Below are 18,849 nucleotides of genomic sequence, written 5' to 3' on the forward strand. Positions count from 1 at the left end.
TTTCTAGAGACGCAGAGCAACATGGTAAGCGACCAGAGGTGGACGACGTACTCGACCCCAGTACTCAAGTAAGAGTGCAGATACTATAGGCTATATTCACAGCAGCCATATTATGAAGACATTCACAGGTGTTACCAATGACACTAATGAAGGCTCTGTTCTAGCTGTAGAATACAACTCTCGTAGACATATTTATGATTCTGACGTTTTCAATCTACGAGAGTTGTAGGGTTCATCCCCCATGGACACAGGGACTTTCAGCACTATACCCCGTAGACACTCCAAACATGTACACATTGAGAATAAAGGTGCTTAACCCCAAGCCCCAAATGTTAACTGTCTCTACGGGGTAGTAGTTTAATGTAATAACCCATATATTTCAATGAAGAAGTGTTTTAATAACGTCTGTGGCCGAACGCCATTTTTTCACCCTCGTTTACTTCCTGTTTAAATTGAGTGTAATTCCGGGTTTCACCAGTTGCGCTCCGTCACTACCGCACATTGGGAACTTCCGACAGAATCGGCCACAGACGGCATTAAAACACTTCTTTATTGAAAGATATGGATTATTACATTAAACTACTACCCCGTAGCGAGAGTTAACATTTGGGGCTTGGGGGTAAGCACCTTTATTTTCAATGTGTACATGTTTGGAGTGTCTACGGGGTATAGTGCTGAAAGTCCCTGTGTCCATGGGGGGTGAACCCTACAACTCTCGTAGATTGAAAACGTCAGAATCATAAATACGTCTACGAGGGTTGTATTCTACAGCTAGCTCTGTTCAGTTCTGGTCAAACAGAGTCAGGGTGCTGATATTGTGCATGTTGGCTCACTGGAAACACTCTGTTACACCAGTGGGTCTACAGTTGGGGTCCAGGGACCCTCATGGGCTTCCAAATGGCCCCTTACAAGTGTGTAACTCTGAGAGTCTACAAATGGAACCAAATGGACCCGTAAAGGTCCATTTGGTTCCATTTGTGTACACTCAGAGTTATGGGGGTCGTGGAAACCACTGTGCTACACTAAATGGAACAGAGCCTTCATTAGTATCATTGGTAACACCTGTGAATGTCTTCATAATATGGCTGCTGTGAATAGAGTCTATTTACTATGAGTACAAAAGGACCCCATTTGAAACAAGCCGTTAGGCTTATATGGGCTTTTTAATCCTATTTAGTTGACCTTGTATTTAAACAGTACTTTCATGTGCTTTTTTTTCTCCTGCAAACTTATGAATAAAGTAATCAATCAATCCACTACAAGTAAAAGTAGCTCAGGTGAAAATGTTACTCAAGTCAGAGTCGAATGTACTTAAGTATTCAAAAGTGCATGGTTTTAAAAATACTTAAAGTACATGTAAAAGTATATGGTTTTAAAAATACTTAAATACTCAAATACAAGTACACAGAAGCCAGAAACACGGCTAGCGTGAGGAGCAGAAGTCTGTCCAATTGCATTTTTAGGGAAGAAAGAAAAATAAAACAGCCAACCTAAAAGTACTCAGTACTTTAAAGCCTTCCTATAAATCTACTCGAGTAAAATATTTGTCTTGATGTATTCAAGTAAGAGTAATGTGTATAAAAAAAAATCCAACACTCAACTAAAGTACAGATCCTCAGAATCTGTACTTTAAGTACAGTACTCAAGTACATTTACCCTGTTACTGTCCACCACTGCGTGTGGGGACTCGGAGACACACGACACGCTGCTTTAAACGTGGGACAGTACTTTAAAGCCTTCCTAGTAAGGTACTTGAGTAAAAATAAAATATTTGTCTTGGAAATGTATTCAAGTAAGGGTAATAAGAATTTAAAAAATCCAACACTCAACTAAAGTACAGATCCTCCGAATCTGTACTTCTAAGTACAGTACTCAAGTACATTTACTCCGTTACTGTCCACCACTGCTTGTGTGGGGACTCGGGGTGGGACCGGCAGCTTAAATTTTTTTTTTTTATCCCACGATTTTGTAACCCATTTTTTTTTCACCCAGTGCCAATTGTCTGAAGTAATCCTGGGCGCTATACTCCCTCTGCCAGCCTAGGGAGAGCCGAGAGCCGAGCTGGGACCAGGACATGATGCTGTCTGCTGTCACCAGAAGCTGCACGCTGCAGTGTGTCAGTGTGTGTGTTCGCCAGCAGCTGTCCGCCGTGGGAGAGGACATCCTCTGTGTGTTGGAAAAACGACAGCAGCAGCAGCGGTGCAACGACGACGATCGCGCCCTGAACGTCAGGGTGCTGGTGTTGGAGCGCCTCAGTGCGGCCGCCGAGTGCATCTGCAGCCTCTTCCAGAGAGAGATGGACACTCTGCGGACGCTGATGGACTCGCACCACGTCAGGGACCCTCCCTTTGGTAGGTATTAACCCTTTAAGACCTAAGGATAAGGATAATTCCTTTAACAGGTCCGTTCATGAAAGTCCTTGCGGTCTTGTTTCCAATGAGGGCCTGTAAGCAATTAGGGGTTAAGAGTCTTGCTCAGGGACAAATTTCATTTCATCGACACATTTGCTGGCCTGGCCTGGCATCGTACCTGAGGCAACCAGGGCCTCTGGCTCCCTAGGCGGGCTCACTAACCATTCAGCTATGGCCGCCACCTGGGACGCATCTGTGTCACTTCTTGATTTCAGCTAAAAAGCATTATTTTACACTTTGGGCTATTCAAAAATAGCAGATATACAAGCTCATAGCGCGGCACCGAGTGCTGCGCTATGAGCTTGTAGATCTGCTATTTTTGAAAAATCGAGAAAATGTGTGCGAATTAATATATTTATTTTAAAGCGAACATTTTAACTCAAATCTTTGCTTCTGGGGCTCTCTGGAACAAAATATTTTGAGATGGGGTCCGCGGACAAATAAATATAATTTTGAGGGTCCTTGACATGAAAAAGTTTGAGCACCACTGATATAGAAACATAGGTTTTTCAGAAAACAGTTAGGATTTAGAAGACATTTGTAGAATTGGCTTCAGGTCTTAATGAGTTAAACTACTATTAATCATACACATGGAACCAGACGGACCTGTAAGGGTCCAGTATCAAAGGCAGTGGTTCCCAAACTCGGGGTCCTTGGCTTAATGTTGTACATTAAGTAAGAGTAAATCGATTAGTCACCCCATGGAGACTTGAATTCATGGATGTTTTTTTGTTTTTTGTCGCATTCCTAAGCCAATAATTTGATGACCGGCAGCGGTTCCGGTAGGAGACGCAAAGAGTCTCCTTTGTGTCTCCTACCGGAACCGCTGCCTACCTAAATTATTGGTTTAGGAATGCGACAAAACACTAAAAAATATCCTTGACTTCAAGCCGATCTACAGGCTCATGAGCCTGTAGATCGGCTATTTTCACAATGTTTATCTGTTGGGGGGGGGGGGGGGGGGGGGCTAGGGTCCCTACCCAGTTCAAATATGATTATTTTGGGGGGTTGCGGCATGGAAAGTTTGGGAACCCTTGCTGTAAGGGACCATTTGGTTCCATTGTGTACACTGACACTCTCAGTTACGCAGATGTGACTTATATTCATTGGCATGCTTTCTGAGGGAAGCATCTCATTATCTACCAGAGGCAATGCCCCATGAGAGTCTATTTGGTCAGACCCCCATAACTGCGAAAGTATAGAAATGGAACCAAATGGTTTGGTTCCATTCGCACAGTAAGGGTCCTTTTATACACTCAGTCTTAGAGACCCATAAGGCTCCATTTGGTTCCTAACTCATTAATTTAGAACCACAGTGTTAATATACCCAGCAGCACATAAAGTAATGATGATCATATGCTGTGTATGTATGTGCACTAACTAGCTGAGCTAGCAGGTGACCCTGTGTGTAGCCAGTACAGCACAGAATGAGACATAGCCCTAGAATGGCTGTGATATTACATTAATGTCATTATAATGAATTAGACCATACCCGGTCGACGCATCCGTGGGGGGATATGCGCACATGATCTGGCAACCCGGGAGGAAGTTCGTCCCATAGCTCGTGGGGCCGTCCCACAGCTGGGCAGCCCCGTAACCATGGCGACATTCTTTTACACTAAAACGCTAATAAGAAGCTGAGATTTGATGAAACTGAAAAACGGGCTTCACAGTTAAGTTCAGATGGTAATGGTCAATGGCTGTGTGCAAAATCAGAGCAATTGGTCCAGCCACTGAGGAGAACCGGGTATCTTCACCTACTCCCACTACAGACAGAGGTTACTAGAATTATAGTAGGATGTTTTGTTTATAGCACTTTTCAAAAGTGCTGTACAGAGCACAACAGAGTAAAATCTGAAAACAGTAATAATTTAACAACTTTAAATTAAAACAAGGAAGTTAAGACAAACACTTGATATAGAGGTAAGTTTTCAAAAGCAACTTAAAGCAAAGGCATGGTTGGTGTCCTGGGATCTCATCATTTTAGGGAAGACCACTAAGACCACCTGGTGTTGTCAATACTTTGAGGGCACAAATGCCAGGGCAGGAAGGCCATCAAATAAAACAACTTCCGTTTTGTCTTTGCAGTAGCGTAAATGTGTCCTAAATTTTGTAAATCAAATTAGTCAAAGCATATATAGCTTGGCAATATTTACCTGCCATGATTTAAGAGACATTAAGCAAGGGATAATGCATGGGGAGGTAGTCATTATTGAAATTTAAAGCCCGACAGGGCGATTAACCACCGAGGCGAAGCCGAGGTGGTTAATCGCCCTTATTACACGGCTACTTAATACATACATAAATACATTTACCCAAAAGTAACAACAAAACAAAGTATTTCCTTGCTTACGGCAATGAAAGTATTCCATAAGTATTGGGCTGGGCGGACAAGTTCGCCTCGCAAAAACAAATGACGAAATGGAAAAAAACTCGCCCCAAAACACACTCGCCCCCCATTCTATTTACTGCCGATTTGCCTGTAATACCGCCGGATTTGCCCCAGGGCGACTATGTTTTGGGGCGAGCGTTTTGGTATTCCCCCGTTGTTGTGCCACGATAAACAAGGAAGTGCAGTGGATCAAATAGAATGACTTTTCGGTTATTGCATCGTCTATTTCTCACTTCAAATGTTTTCAAAAACATTCTTGAGAGCAACGTTTAGTTGTAAATGACATTGGTTGTTTGTTTACATGGCTGTCAATGTTGGATAAAGCATAAAATCAAGCAGCGCAGGTTGATATGAGCAGGTGTTCTGAGTCTCTGATTACACAGTTTCCTCGTCGGTCTCACCGGTCATTATCATCGGTCATTATCCAGAAATAATGACCGATGACTGACCAATCAGAATCGAGCATTCAACCAAGCCGTGTAATAAGCAAGGGATAATCAATGGGGAGCAGGTCATTATTGAGAGATAAACCCTGACAGGGTGACAATATTGCGTCAGGGTTCTTATCACCCTGAAGGAATTTATTTTTCAATAATGACCTGCTCCCCATTGATTATCTCGCATATTACACAGGTACTTAATAAATAAATTCATAATTTGACCCAAAAGTAACAAAACAAAGGATTTCATTGCTTATGGTAATGAAAGTATAACATGAATTTATGCCAGGTGCGTCCAATGCAACGTGGTTGCCTCGGAAAACAACGGGAAGTGTTGATAAAAATAGAAAGAAAAAAAAACATTCTTGAAAGCAATGTTTAGCTGTAAATGACACCATGTGTTTGTTTACATGGCTGCCATGTTGGATATGGCATAAAATCAAGCAGCGCAGGTTGATATGAGCAGGTGCTCTGAGCCTTTGATTGGACAGCGGTCTGTCATTGAGTTAAGCGTTCATTATTCAAAAATAACAGACCGCTGAATTCAGTGATAGACCAATCAGAATCAAGCTTGTAATAAGAGGGTTTATTTGTCACTCATACAGGTACAAGCAGTGAAGTGTTGGTGGGACATTTTCCACAAAGATTGTGCAAACAACAGAAATACATATGTGTCGCATCGTACCACGCTGTGAGCTTGTAGATCTGCTATTTCTTGCCACTTTTAGCAATTAAAAAAAAGTATAAAATAAGGCTTAAAGCCAGGAAATCACAACACTAGAATGTCATATCCAGTGATGGATAGCTCCTCAGGACACTTGGCTCAGATCTGAACCCATTTGATTTGGCGTTAGGAACCCGTTGCAACCGCATGCCCTTTGTTGACATCAACCCCAGGCTGGGTTCGAACCCACGACAATCTGCAAGACAGGCGTGTGCTCTGAACCGTTACACTAGGGCGGCCCATCCATTGATGGATAGTAATAAGATTTTTTACTTAACCGTACTTAAGTGAATGTTTGAGTTTTTCATTATTATCATTATCGTCATTTAATTGTTATTATTATTGTTATTATTATTATTATTATTATTATTATTATTATTATTATTATTATTATTATTATTATTATTATTATTATTATTTCAAATATAAATATTGTACTTTTGACTCCACTACATTTCTAGGAAGAGGGACCCTTGGGACCCAAACTTACCAAAATATATTGTGAATGAATTATTTTCACTATTTTTGGAAATAACTGAATTAATCAGTAAGCAGAAATGCTTTACATTGCAATACTGCAATCTATTGATATTGAAAAGAAAATGTACTTTGACGTCACATCATTTGTCCACTACTGCTGCTATCCAGTCATAAATCACTTTGATCTGCTCTCTGCTAACACCGTGTTCTTCTCCTGGCAGATGTCCCTCAGCTCCCTGTGTACAAAGAGGAGGTTTCATCTGAACACGAGGAGAGGAGCTCCAGTCTGGTCCAGGAGGAGACCGAGCCTCCACACATGATGACCGAGGAGCAGGCGGAGCTCCTTCAAAGACCACAGGAGGCTGATGATGAGGGGTCAACGTTAGCAGATTGGAAGGCCGGGAGCGACTCTCTCCCAGGTAAAATAAAAGAACCCATGGCAATAGGCTCTATTCACAGCAGCCATATTGTGAAGACATTCACAGGTGTTGCGAATGTGAATCTGGTCAAACAGAGTCAGGGTGCTGATATTGTGCATTGTTGGCTCACTGGAAACACTCTGCTACACCAGTGTGTCTAAAGTTGGGGTCCAGGGACCCTCTTGGGCTTCCAAATGGCCCCTTACAGGTGTGTGACTCTGAGAGTGTGACCCTTACGGGTCCATTTGGTTCCATTTGTACACTCTCAGAGTTATGGGGGTTGTGGAAACCACTGTGCTACACTAAATGGAACAGAGCCTTCATTAGTATCATTAGTAACACCTGTGAAGGAATTGATAATATGCAGGGGTGCACATAACTTTTTAGGTCTAGTACTCAGAAGAGCACCTGGAGATGTGACTTGGTGCGCACAAAATAAATGTTCCGCACGGTCAGTGCCCACCGGACAATTTTGTCAACAGGGGGGGGGGGGGGGGCTGCTCGAGAAAAAAGGACGGTCTGCTTCCACATTTTTGCCGTTTTTTTTTCTCACGCCGTTTGGTGAAGACCCCAAGGTTGTGCTGCGCTGCTTTTATCCGCCAAATTCGGACGTTCACGGCATATTTTGCACCATTACGGTGCGTTCATCATCGGTGACGAGTGCCTCTAACAGCCGCTGCTGGCTGCGTGCAGCAGGCAATGCGAGGCGATGCGAGACACTCACACAATCACGTGCAGCTCGCTGCGTCGTGCACGCAGCCAGGCAATGCGAGGCGATGCGAGACACTGACACAATCACGTGCAGCATGTGTCCTCGTTCTCCAGGCTTTTATTTTTTAGTTTTGCTAAAAAATAAAAGCTTGGAAATTCCTGTCCCAGCTGTTGGTACGCAAAAGCGCCTCGTGTCGTCTGATGTGGTGCGCATTATTTATTTTGGTTGCACATGCGCACCTGCGCACCAGTTATGTGCACCCCTGATCATATGGCTGCTGTGCATAATAGAGCCTATTACATTTGTCTCCTATGATTGCATAGGCTGCTTGTCCCTGCCTCAACCCAACAGCTAGTGTCTCTAGAAATCAAAAACGAGGCTACCATCTGTACCAACTAGAGCTGTCACGTAATATATCAACATAGTTACATGATACTAGATATCATCTGGGATTTTGCGTATCGTGCGCTGCGGTGTGGACTAGCCGACAGGCCCGACACCAACTCGGGACTCCTGGATCCGCTGCCCTCCACACCCTCCTCTGTCTAGCATCAGGGTCTGGAGCTCTGCAGCGTGTCTACGTACTGTAGGTGGTGTGCCTCTTTCTCCTCCTAGCTGTGCCTTGGGTTGGTCCCACTGTCAGTGGGAACCCTGTCTGTATTTCTCCCTCTGCTTGTCCTTTGCTTAGTGTCAGAACAGTAGGCCTGTCACAATTATTACATGATCGCCTGATCACAATTTATTAGAGATAATCGCAATCATTTTTGGCATAATTGTCATAATCATGTCCATGTTAAAAATGTTCATATATTAAAAGAAAGAATCTAACATAGTGAAAATAGCAGATCTACAAGCCCGGCTATTACAACTATTTTAAGTATAAAGTCATGAAATACCGGTATGTGTTATTTGTCATTTCTGTCCTGTGCGACTTTTGTTTACAAAGCCTAAAAGCCAAACATAAATGTCAATGTAAATGCCATGACGACGACAACGTTGACAAATCCATGTTGGTGTAACTAAGAGAAACGCTGGACCATTTTACATGCTTATATTATCAACTACACCAGTGGTTCTCAACCTTTTCAGGCCGCGACCCACCAAAATAATCATATTTGAATTGGGGACCCCCTAAATAATCATATTTGAACTGGGGACCCCCCTAATTGATCATATTTGAACTGCGGACCCCCCACCCTTATAAGCACTTGGAATGTAGGAGTTTAGGCATTTTGACTCGGTTCCACAGATAACAATTGTGAAAATAGCCGATCTACAAGCTCACAACGGCGAGGCGTTGTGAGCTTGTAGATCGGCTATTTTCACAACGTTTGCGTCTTTCTTATATTATTTGAGAATTTGGCCAATGTTTGACCAGTTTTTATAGTGTAGTTTGTGGATTAGTTTTGATGCACTAATGGTCTTTTTCAATTCATTTACATTTTTGATTTTTAGGTGTTAAAAAGGTCTTTAACGTCTTTAAATTGTCACTTCACTGTCATCTGGGGGAAAATCATGTGGGGACACCCCTGGGGGTCCCGACCCACAGGTTGAGAACCACTGAACCACACTACGAATCCCACTTGTTCCCCTTCCTCACCCTGTCTGACTGGTTCCTCAGGTGAGAGGGGGGGACTGGGGGATTTGGAAAGTTGTGAATGGGAATTAAATTAAGCTAATAATAGCCTAAAGTTTTTTGCAAGCAAGCTGATATTGTCATCAGTCATCACGGATCTGCAGGTAATAATTGAACATTTTTTAGAGCAATGTTTGTGTATTGGCAAGTGTTGTGAATTACATTAAAAAAAGCCAATATCTCTTGAATGAAAATAAGAAGCACTCCATGTTGCAATACTGTTGTAATCCTGTAGGTGGTGCCCTGTCATTACTACATGCTGATAACCTCAGACCCCAAACATAAATTAAAGCAGTTCCACCTAATGAGAAAATGAAGCCACACTAATACATAAGCACAGAACAATGATCAAAATGGTATTCCTTAAATCAGTGGTCCTCAAAGTGGGGTCCGGGGACCCCCGGGGGTCCTTGAGGTCGTTCCAGTAATTGACAGTTAGGAACCAAAAGGACTCTTGCAGGTCTGTAACTCTGAGAGTGTACACATGTAACCAAATGGACCCTTTGTACCAGTGGCGTACCCACCATAGAGGCAGGGCAGGCGGCCGCCTGCCCAACTAAAATCTAGCCTCCCCTAGAAAATAAAGTAAAAGACTGAAAAACAGGCAGTGAAAAAAATCCAAAGACAATAGTGGCCGTCGGACCTCCTCGTCCATTCACGCGGCAGAGCGACGTCGCCTATAGTGATGCAAATGTTTTCCTTTATCTTCATGGGGTGCCAGGAGTGCCAGGTGTGGGGGTCTGGGCCATCACCTGTACTCACCTGGCATAAAAGGGGCTCTGAGAGCAGCTTGAGCCATTAAACTAGGCTACAACATAAAGAGACCACCGCTGTATAATTGATTGATTGATTATACTTGCATATTGTTTTTATTAACGTTTTTCAGTTTTGTAGTCAGTGTAGTGTTGTTGTTAACTTGTTTCCCCCGAGATTTCCCCCCGACATTTTTCCCGAGTACCCCCCCCCCTTCGGGGGGGGGGGGGGGGGGGGGGGGGGGGGGGGTAGAGAAAAAAAATCTCGCCTGCCCTAAATGTAATTTCTGGGAACGCCACTGCTTTGTACACTGTCAGAGTTATGGGGTCTGTGGCATTATGTATAGCAAACTGGGGTACTTGAAATTAAAAACAAGTTTAATAACAACTGCCTTAAATCTTACTGTGATAGCAGGCCACAATAACAAAGGAAACAGACCCCCATTTGATATGCTTTTTATTTATTTATTCATTTTTATTTAAAAAAAAAAAAAAAGTAATCTATGGGACTCTAATCCGTGTCCATTTGGTTCTTTTTTTGATTGATTGAATATTTTATTAGGCAAAAAATGTAAAACAACACATTTACATTTAAAATACTTTGTCTAACAGGTCCGTTCATAAAAGTCCTTGCGGACTTGTTTCCAATGAGGGCCTTAGTATTCAATTCATAGACAATTCTATTTGTACACTCTCAGAGTTACAGACATATAAGGGTCCATTTGGTTACATTTGTACACTCTCAGAGTTACAGACCTGTAAGGATCCATTTGGTTCCATTTGAACACCCTCAGAGTTACAGACCTGTAAGGGTCCATTTGGTTCCATTTGAACACCCTCAGGGTTACAGACCTGTAAGGGTCCATTTGGTTCCATTTGTACACTCAGAGTTACAGACCTGTAAGGGGTTTGATTGAATTGATTGAAATTTGTATTAGGCAAAAGAATGTAAAACAACACAGTTACATTTATAATGCTTTTGTCTAAAAGGGTCCATTTGGTTCCACTTGTACACCCTGAGAGTTGCAGACCCGTAAGGGTTCATTTGGACCCCTGGTGGTCCACGGACCCGATGTTGAGAAACCGTGACCTAGGCTCTACATCAGGGGCTCCAAAACCCTTTTTCAGTGTGAGAACCTAAAGAGAAGTCCTGGGACCCAAACGTAATTTTCTTTTTTCCAGGGTCTTCCAGGGTTAGGTCCGCTCCTTTTTTCGTCCTCAACACCAAATGTCTTTGCCCACAACAGCCGATCTTCAAGCTCTCAACACGTTGCGTTTGCCCCCCGGAACACTAGGGTCCATGTGGTTAAGCCTTATTTCAAATACAGTTGCAATAGACTCTATTCACAGCAGCCATATTATGAAGACATTCACAGGTGTTACCAATGATACTAATGAAGGCTCTGTTCCATTTAGTCTAGCACAGTGGTTTCCACGACCCCCATAACTCTGAGAGGGTACAAATGGAACCAAATGGACCCGTAAGGGTCCATTTGGTTCCATTTGTACCCTCTCAGAGTTACACACCTGTAAGGGGCCATTTGGAAGCCCGTGAGGGACCCTGGACCCCAACTGTAGACCCACTGGTTTTTCCAGTGGGCCAACATGCACAATATTAGCACCCTGACTGTTTGACCATAATGGAACAGAGCCTTCATTAGTATCATTGGTAACACCTGTGAATGTCTTCATAATATGGCTGCTGTGAATAGAGCCTATAAGTTAATAAGGTATGTGAAGGACAGAGTGCTGTCTACTGGGAGCGGTAACAAGTCTATGGCTGCGGTTACATGGACATCATGTATTCATTCACAATGAACTCATTCCGAATAGAGATTCATAATCTGTTCCACTCACCCGTTTACAAGGGACCTGAATAAATGAATTCCTTGTTTACATGACCCAAAGTATTCATTCGGAATATAACTTTTGACATGCGCAAAGTGGTTCCCGTCTACACCCAGGCATGGACCAGGGGCCGCCCGGCTCCACTACACAGGGCGGAGCTTCCCCTGGTGGGCATGGGAGGAGGCAATAGCCCCCTTGTGCCTCCGCGGCGGAGGTCTATCGGTCGTAGGCAGGCCGGAAAGCAACGCACCGACTCCTGGCCAGGCAGCGTTGTATGCCGTGCAAGCCTGCGTTCCTTTTGTTATCGCCATTTTAATGCGAAAGTAGCAGATCTACAAGTTCAGACCAGTTTCTTTGTTGTATTGGTACCAGACACGGTAAAATCTAGGCTAGCCTATACTACTTGTCACATTTCTCATGTGGGCTACCTTAATTTTATTTAATTTTATTTAACCCTAACCCTAACCCGAATGAAAATTAAATCGGGTCAGACCGCAATGTAATATTCTATTCCAATTGAGGTGTTTACATGAGCATTTCTATTCTGAATGAATTCATTCATTCAGAATATAAGTGGAATAAAACTGTCCATGTAACTGCAGCCAATATGGTGTCTCACAACGTGTCTGCAACACGTTGTGAGCTTGTAGATTGGTTATTTTAGCAGTGGTCGGGCCCTTTCTTTTTTAAGAGCTAGCCCCTTGATGGCCTAGACTCTAGAGAGTGGCTGAGTAGATTAGATTTTAACGCTGAATACCGAATGTATATATATTTTATAACTGATCTAAATATGGTGTGTGACAACATGGTGACAATATAGTGTCTGCAGGGGGTCCCCAGCTAAATGTGTTTACATAGCATCAAAATCAGTTCAACCACTTTCACCCTACACATTGGCTCTTGAAAAAAAAATAGCCGATCTACAAGCGTGTCGCATCGCTGAACATTGTGAGCTTGAGCTATTTAAGAAAAAAAAATGGGGGGAGGGGGGGATGGCAGAATTTAGAATATTGTATGGGGGTCCCTGGCACAACATATTTTCAGATGGCGATTTGTGGCCAAATACATAGTCGATTATAAAAAAAAAATCTATGAGTGTTTTCATGTTGACTTATTGATATGTAAGGCGGGGGGAATCACATAGAACCCTTATTCTCGATTATTACATGGCTTGGTTGAATGCTTGATTCTGATTGGTCAAGCCCTACATTCAGCAGTGTGTTATTTCTGGATAGTGACCCTTGAGCCCAATAACAGACCTCTGTCTAATCAAAGACTCAGAGCACATGCTCATATCAACCTGCACTGCTTGGTTTTATGCTGTATCCAACACGACAGCCATGTAAAAAACATACCATGTCATTTACTAAACGTTGCTCTCAAAAATGTTTTTGAAAACATTTGAAGCGAGTAATAGACAATGCTTTATAAACCGAAAATGTATTTTATTTGATCAACACTTTTGTTTTCCGAGGCGACCGTGTCCGCCTAGCGCAACACTTGAAAAAAAGTCGAATACTTTTTTTGTTTAAGTGGAATACTTTAATTGCCGTAAGCAAGGAAATAGTAATACTTTGTTTTGTTATTACTTTTGGGTCAATTTAGTAATTTATTTATTATAAGTAGCCGTGTAATGAGCACCTCCTTTACTCGTCACTGCCTAATCACCCTGTCGGGATTTATTTATCAATGAGGACCGGCTACCCGTCAATCGTCCCTTGCTTAATCAATTAACCTGCATGAGCAAGATGTTTTTTTTTTTCATGTTTGCTATTTGGTCTCCAATCAACACAGGCAACATCCTCAGAAAGCACCAGTTCTGTACTGCATGCCCAGACAGTGTTTCGGCCCCTGGGTTCACCTCACATGCATGGCTTGTTTAGATATTTAACCACCTAAACCCTATACTTGGTTGACTGGAGTCCCTCAGGGCTCTATACTAGACATTTCTGTTTTTTGAATTAAATAACTTCTGTCGACTGAGGGGTCTTTGACTAACGATTAGAATTGTCAAGCTCAAAACGCAACGCGTTTTGAGCTTCTATATTTGCTATATATTTATTATTGGAATCCTGAAAAGTAACATTTGTTTTTAATTTCAAATGCATTTAGTTATAATTATGTTAATTAAATACAAATACATTATACAAAAAAAGACAATATAATTTTAATACTAGTCATTAAGCTACTAATATAGACTGAAGTAATTAAAGCGGGTCATGTTTGCATGTTTGGAATTGTAACAGCTGAAATCAATAATATATCAGTAATCCGATATTAACCTGCGGGCCGCATTAAGTGAAGGTGGGGACCGCATGTGGCCCCACATGCGGCCACATGCTTTGTGGCCGCATGTTTTTTGGACATACAAGGTCTTACACCCGACAGCAACGATATGTGAAATCTCTTGTTACAGTTTCGGAAAGGACATACCACCTCTGTCCCCTCTCTGATATGCACTTTCAAATGTTATAAAAAACTCTTTGACTATTCTAACATTCAGTAATGCCCAATCCAGCATCACTTGTTACATCAACAATACAACGCTGTGTAGTCCTAGACCTAGACTAATAGTGGGGATAGCTGTGATATTTAAATGTTCTGAATGGTATCATTGGAAACATCTATGACTCTAATGGTGAACACACTTAAAAGAAGCATTGGGTGTGCAACTGTGGGTTTGCGTGTCCCTCAGTATATTAACTATGGATGTTGACAATTATTCCGAAATAAAAGGGACTGTTCCAATGAAATAACTTCTGTCGACTGAGGGGTCTTTGACTGGCTATTAGAATTGTCGATTTTCAGGGGGGCAGGTGTAGTGGAGATAATAGAGGGGGGGGGGGGGAATCAGTAAATATTAAGTATCTAATGGACCACTGTTTCTCTCATTTTCTTTTTCCTGCCTAGACTTCCTCCCTATCTGTAAAGAAGAGTTGTCCGCTGAACAGCAGGAGAAGAGCACTATGTTCCCGGAGGAACCTCAGCCTCTGCACATTAAAGAGGAACCAGAGGAGCTACCTGCATGCGCAGAGGAGGCTAATGGGTCCGTGTTGACATTCCCAGCGGTTAAAAGTGAAGATGGTGATGAAAACATAGAGACGGAGCCTCTGGCCAGCACCTCCACTCAACTCATGACAACGCAAGCTGATGCGGAGGACCGCGGAACGTCACGGCCATCGAGTGACGACCAGCTCCTCTCCTCACACTGTTCCGAATCTGACACTGAAGACAGCGACGAGTGGGACGCCAGCGAAGATCAGTCACCTTTAAAAGCACACAAGACAGGTAACGTAGGAGCACGGACTTTGTCTTCGACGAGCGACCTCCCCCAGGATCCGAAGTCATCGACGTCTCCCAGGAGGAGTCGCACGGGGAAGAAAACCATTAGCTGTGAAGTGTGTGGCAAAACGTTTAGTCGAAATGAACATCTCAACAGACACATGAAAACTCATACTGGGGAAAAACCTTTTAGTTGTACAGTTTGTGGCAAAGCCTGGGGCGAGAAGGGAGATCTGACCAAACACATGCGAATTCACACGGGCGAGAAGCCCTTCAGTTGTCCATTTTGCTGCAAGGGCTTTGGCCAGGTGTGCGATCTGAAGAAACACATAAGGGCCCACACGGGAGAAAAGCCCTACGTGTGCACAGTCTGCGGCAAAGGCTGTAGCCAAATGGGGGACCTAAAGAAGCACATGATGACTCACACGGGGGAAAGACCCTTCGATTGCGCAGTTTGTGGCAAAAACTTTTATCTCAATCAACATCTGAAGAGGCACATGAAGATTCACGAACGGGAGAAGCCTTCGAGGTAGTATTGTTGTCAAATAAGCCAGTGGTTCTCTCAACCTGTGGTTCGGAACCCCCAGGGGGGTCCCCACATGATTCTGGGGGGGTCCCCAGATAACAGTGAAGTGACAATTTAAGGACTTTTAAGACCTTTTTAAAAAAGACCATTACTACATCAAAAAAGTAATCAACAAACAATACTATAAATACTGGTCAAATATTGGCCACATTGTCAAATAATATAAAAAAGAGGCTAACATTTTGAAAATAGCCGATCTACAAGCTCACAACGCCTCGCAACGCGAGGCGTTGTGAGCTTGTTGATCTGCTATTTTCACAATATTTATCTGTGGAACCGAGTCAAACTAAATTCAACGTCTCAATTTCTACAATTCCAAGTGCTTGTCTGGGTTGGGGGTCCCCATTTCAAATGTGGTTATTTTGAGGGGCTTGAAAAGGTTGAGAACCGCTGAAATAAGCCATCGAGGCTGACACGTGGACTAGACTGTCAGACAGGACAAAACCTAATGATCATTCATTCTCATCCAATAAGATAAGGACAAGTCACGGGATACTAGAACAGAGGAATCTCACCATGTGACAATCTTAACAGTGGTGGACAAAGTGCTCAACCCCAGTGTTTGAGTCTAAGTATAGATACTCCTGGTCAGATATTACTGGACTACAAGTGAGCGTTGCTCTACACTTGAGTTAAAGTACTGGAGTACTTGCTTTTTGAAATACTAACTTGTATTAAAAAATACATAGTATTCAAAAGTACAAATCTTCTTTTTAATGCGCTGCTGTATTCAAATGTCGTGACAGTTTCAAAAGATGTATATGTTACAGGTAGATTGGCATTCCAGGTACATTGGAAAAGAAGTGCTTGTTTTCACCGCCCCCCAGGTAATTCTGTAGAACCAACGCCAGAGGGCAGTGCAAGCCAGACATGAGTCCCACGCCACACACACACATGCATGCACAAACGCGCACACACACACACACACACACACACACGCACACACACACACACACACACACGCACACACACACACACACACTTGCCAGCCGCTAACAGCCTTATTCCATGCAGTTGAAGCACAAGGAGGCGAGCCTGAGGAGGCGGGGCTGGCGGGCTATGTTAGTGCAGCGAGTGGCAGTTGGGGCAAACCATAGAGGGGTAAACGCAGTCCCCACAACATCATTTACGATTCTGTGCCTATCGGTACATAACTCGGACGGCGCTCAGTCGACTAGCAGACCATCGGCCGGTCGCCGCGGGCACTCGCGCCTCCTTGGCCTCAAGGTCTGCTGGGTCGGCGCGCCTCCGTCATGGTCCAAAACTATACTTTATCGGCGAAAAAAAGTAGTCCGCGGTTGTTTGAAAAAGTAATGTCCCAAGCGGGAGTCAAACCCGGACTCCCAGTGATAGTGGATGGGGAGTCCAATGATTATCGAAGTGCGCCACTGAGGCCGGTATGTATGTATATCCATGTTGTCGTCGTCGCCGTCCTCACATCGCAGCCCCGCCCCGAGCCTAAAAACAAGCGCTCCACTTCCAATCTACCTGGAATGCCAATCTACCTGTGACATATACACTAGTGAAAATAGAAAGATCTACAATTTCACACATATCACATTGTGAGCTTGTAGATTGCTATTTTCACGACATTTGGAATAGGGCTTAAGTGGTTAATTTGTACTTGCACTTTTTCCCTTCCTAGAATTATAGTGGAGTCAAAAGTACAAAATTTGTCTTTGAAATGTAGTGGAGTGAAAGTATCCACAAATACTCAGTAAAGTACTCATAAATGTACTTTAGTACATTCCTGAAATAAATGTACTTTTCTACTGTCCACCACTGCGATCTGAATATGACCAAATATGTCGAAGAATTTCCTAGTTCCAGCTTTTCTTGTTTTTGTCTCATTGGTTTGATATCTAGTGAGTAGAATGTTTGACATTATTTTATACAACCCTGTTTTAAATTGTTTTATTATGAATAGTAACTAACCAAAGCTCCCTTACTTAGAAGAAAGTTTGTAAAACATAGGTAGACTCTAGAATGGTTGGATTTAGTGGACTTTACATAAAGTCGCACTGCTATATGGTCTATGGACAGCAGCCATGTTGGAAAGAAATTGGGCCTCCTCCTTACTTCCTTCACAGGTCATACCACTTATACTAATTAATGCTCTATTCCATGATTGATTACTTTAAGGCTGCATATATAAAAGTATGTTCCTAGTGATTATTCTATGCGTTACTTTTTCAATGAATCAACTCATCAAGAAGCACGTAAAACAATCGATTTGTATATCAACAAATCGATTAATCACCTATGGTTATATAAAACTTCGCTACACAACAATAAACAATAATAGTGACTATAGGCTCCATGCACAGCAGCCATATTGTAAAGAAATTCACAGGTGTTGGCAATGATGCTAATGAAGGCTCTGTTCCATTCTGGTCAAACAGAGTCAGGGTGCTGATATTGTGCATGTTGGCTCACTGGAAACCTTCCAAATGGCCCCTTACAGGTGTGTAACTCTGAGAGTGTACAAATGGAACCAAATGGACCCTTATGGGTCCATTTGGTTCCATTTGTACACTCTCAGAGTTATGGGGGTCGTGGAAACCACTGTGCTAGACTAAATGGAACAGAGCCTTCATTAGTATCATTGGTAACACCTGGGAACGAAGTGATAATATGGCTGCTGTGAATAGAGCAGATCTACAAGCTCTAGAACTGCTATTTTCATGTTTTTTTTTCTTTAAGTTTTCCACCTATGACATGGCCAAAATAGGGATTACCGTTGTTGATTATTTTATTAAATTATCTTTTCCAAGTGAGTGAACCGACAACGGTCATAGCCCTAGATTACTTCACCCCTGTTGCCCAGGTCTAGCAATGACATGAATTGTGGGTGCATTTATTTATTATTTACTGTGTTAATGTGTGCAAATCTTTGAATATATATATATATATATATATATATATATATATATATATATATATATATATATATATATATATATATATATATATATATATTTAAAAGCAAACATTTTTAACTCAAATCTTTGCTTCTGGGGGATTCTACAAATGTCTTCTAAATCCTATCATTTTTGTATTTATTTTTTGTAAACGTATGTTGCTATAATCAGTGGTTCTCAAACCTTTTTCATGTCAAGGACCCCCAACATTATATGTATTTGGCCGCAGACCCCCCATCTCAAAAT

General features: G+C 42.5%; 1 protein-coding gene across 1 annotated transcript; it reads left to right on the forward strand.

Moving 5' to 3' along the window:
- Positions 1 to 2: 2 nt before the first annotated feature.
- On the forward strand, positions 3 to 17,896 carry LOC311042113 (uncharacterized protein). Its single transcript, XM_084052672.1, has 4 exons — positions 3 to 68; positions 1,993 to 2,351; positions 6,669 to 6,866; positions 14,725 to 17,896. The coding sequence occupies exons 2-4, from the start codon at positions 2,075 to 2,077 to the stop codon at positions 15,627 to 15,629; spliced, it is 1,380 nt and encodes a 459-aa protein (XP_083908798.1). The 5' UTR covers positions 3 to 68; positions 1,993 to 2,074; the 3' UTR covers positions 15,630 to 17,896.
- The last annotated feature ends 953 nt before the right edge of the window (positions 17,897 to 18,849 follow it).

Source organism: Gymnoscopelus microlampas (assembly GCF_963454915.1).
Source record: "Gymnoscopelus microlampas genome assembly, chromosome: 3".
NCBI classification, from domain to species: domain Eukaryota; kingdom Metazoa; phylum Chordata; class Actinopteri; order Myctophiformes; family Myctophidae; genus Gymnoscopelus; species Gymnoscopelus microlampas.

Bases quoted from the DNA above. Each gene is read 5' to 3' on its own strand.
- LOC311042113 (XM_084052672.1), top strand. From the start codon at position 2,075: ATGATGCTGTCTGCTGTCACCAGAAGCTGCACGCTGCAGTGTGTCAGT. The intron at 2,352-6,668 runs GTAGGTATTAAC...TTCTCCTGGCAG, and splicing joins CGTCAGGGACCCTCCCTTTG to ATGTCCCTCAGCTCCCTGTG. The intron at 6,867-14,724 runs GTAAAATAAAAG...TTTCCTGCCTAG, and splicing joins CGGGAGCGACTCTCTCCCAG to ACTTCCTCCCTATCTGTAAA.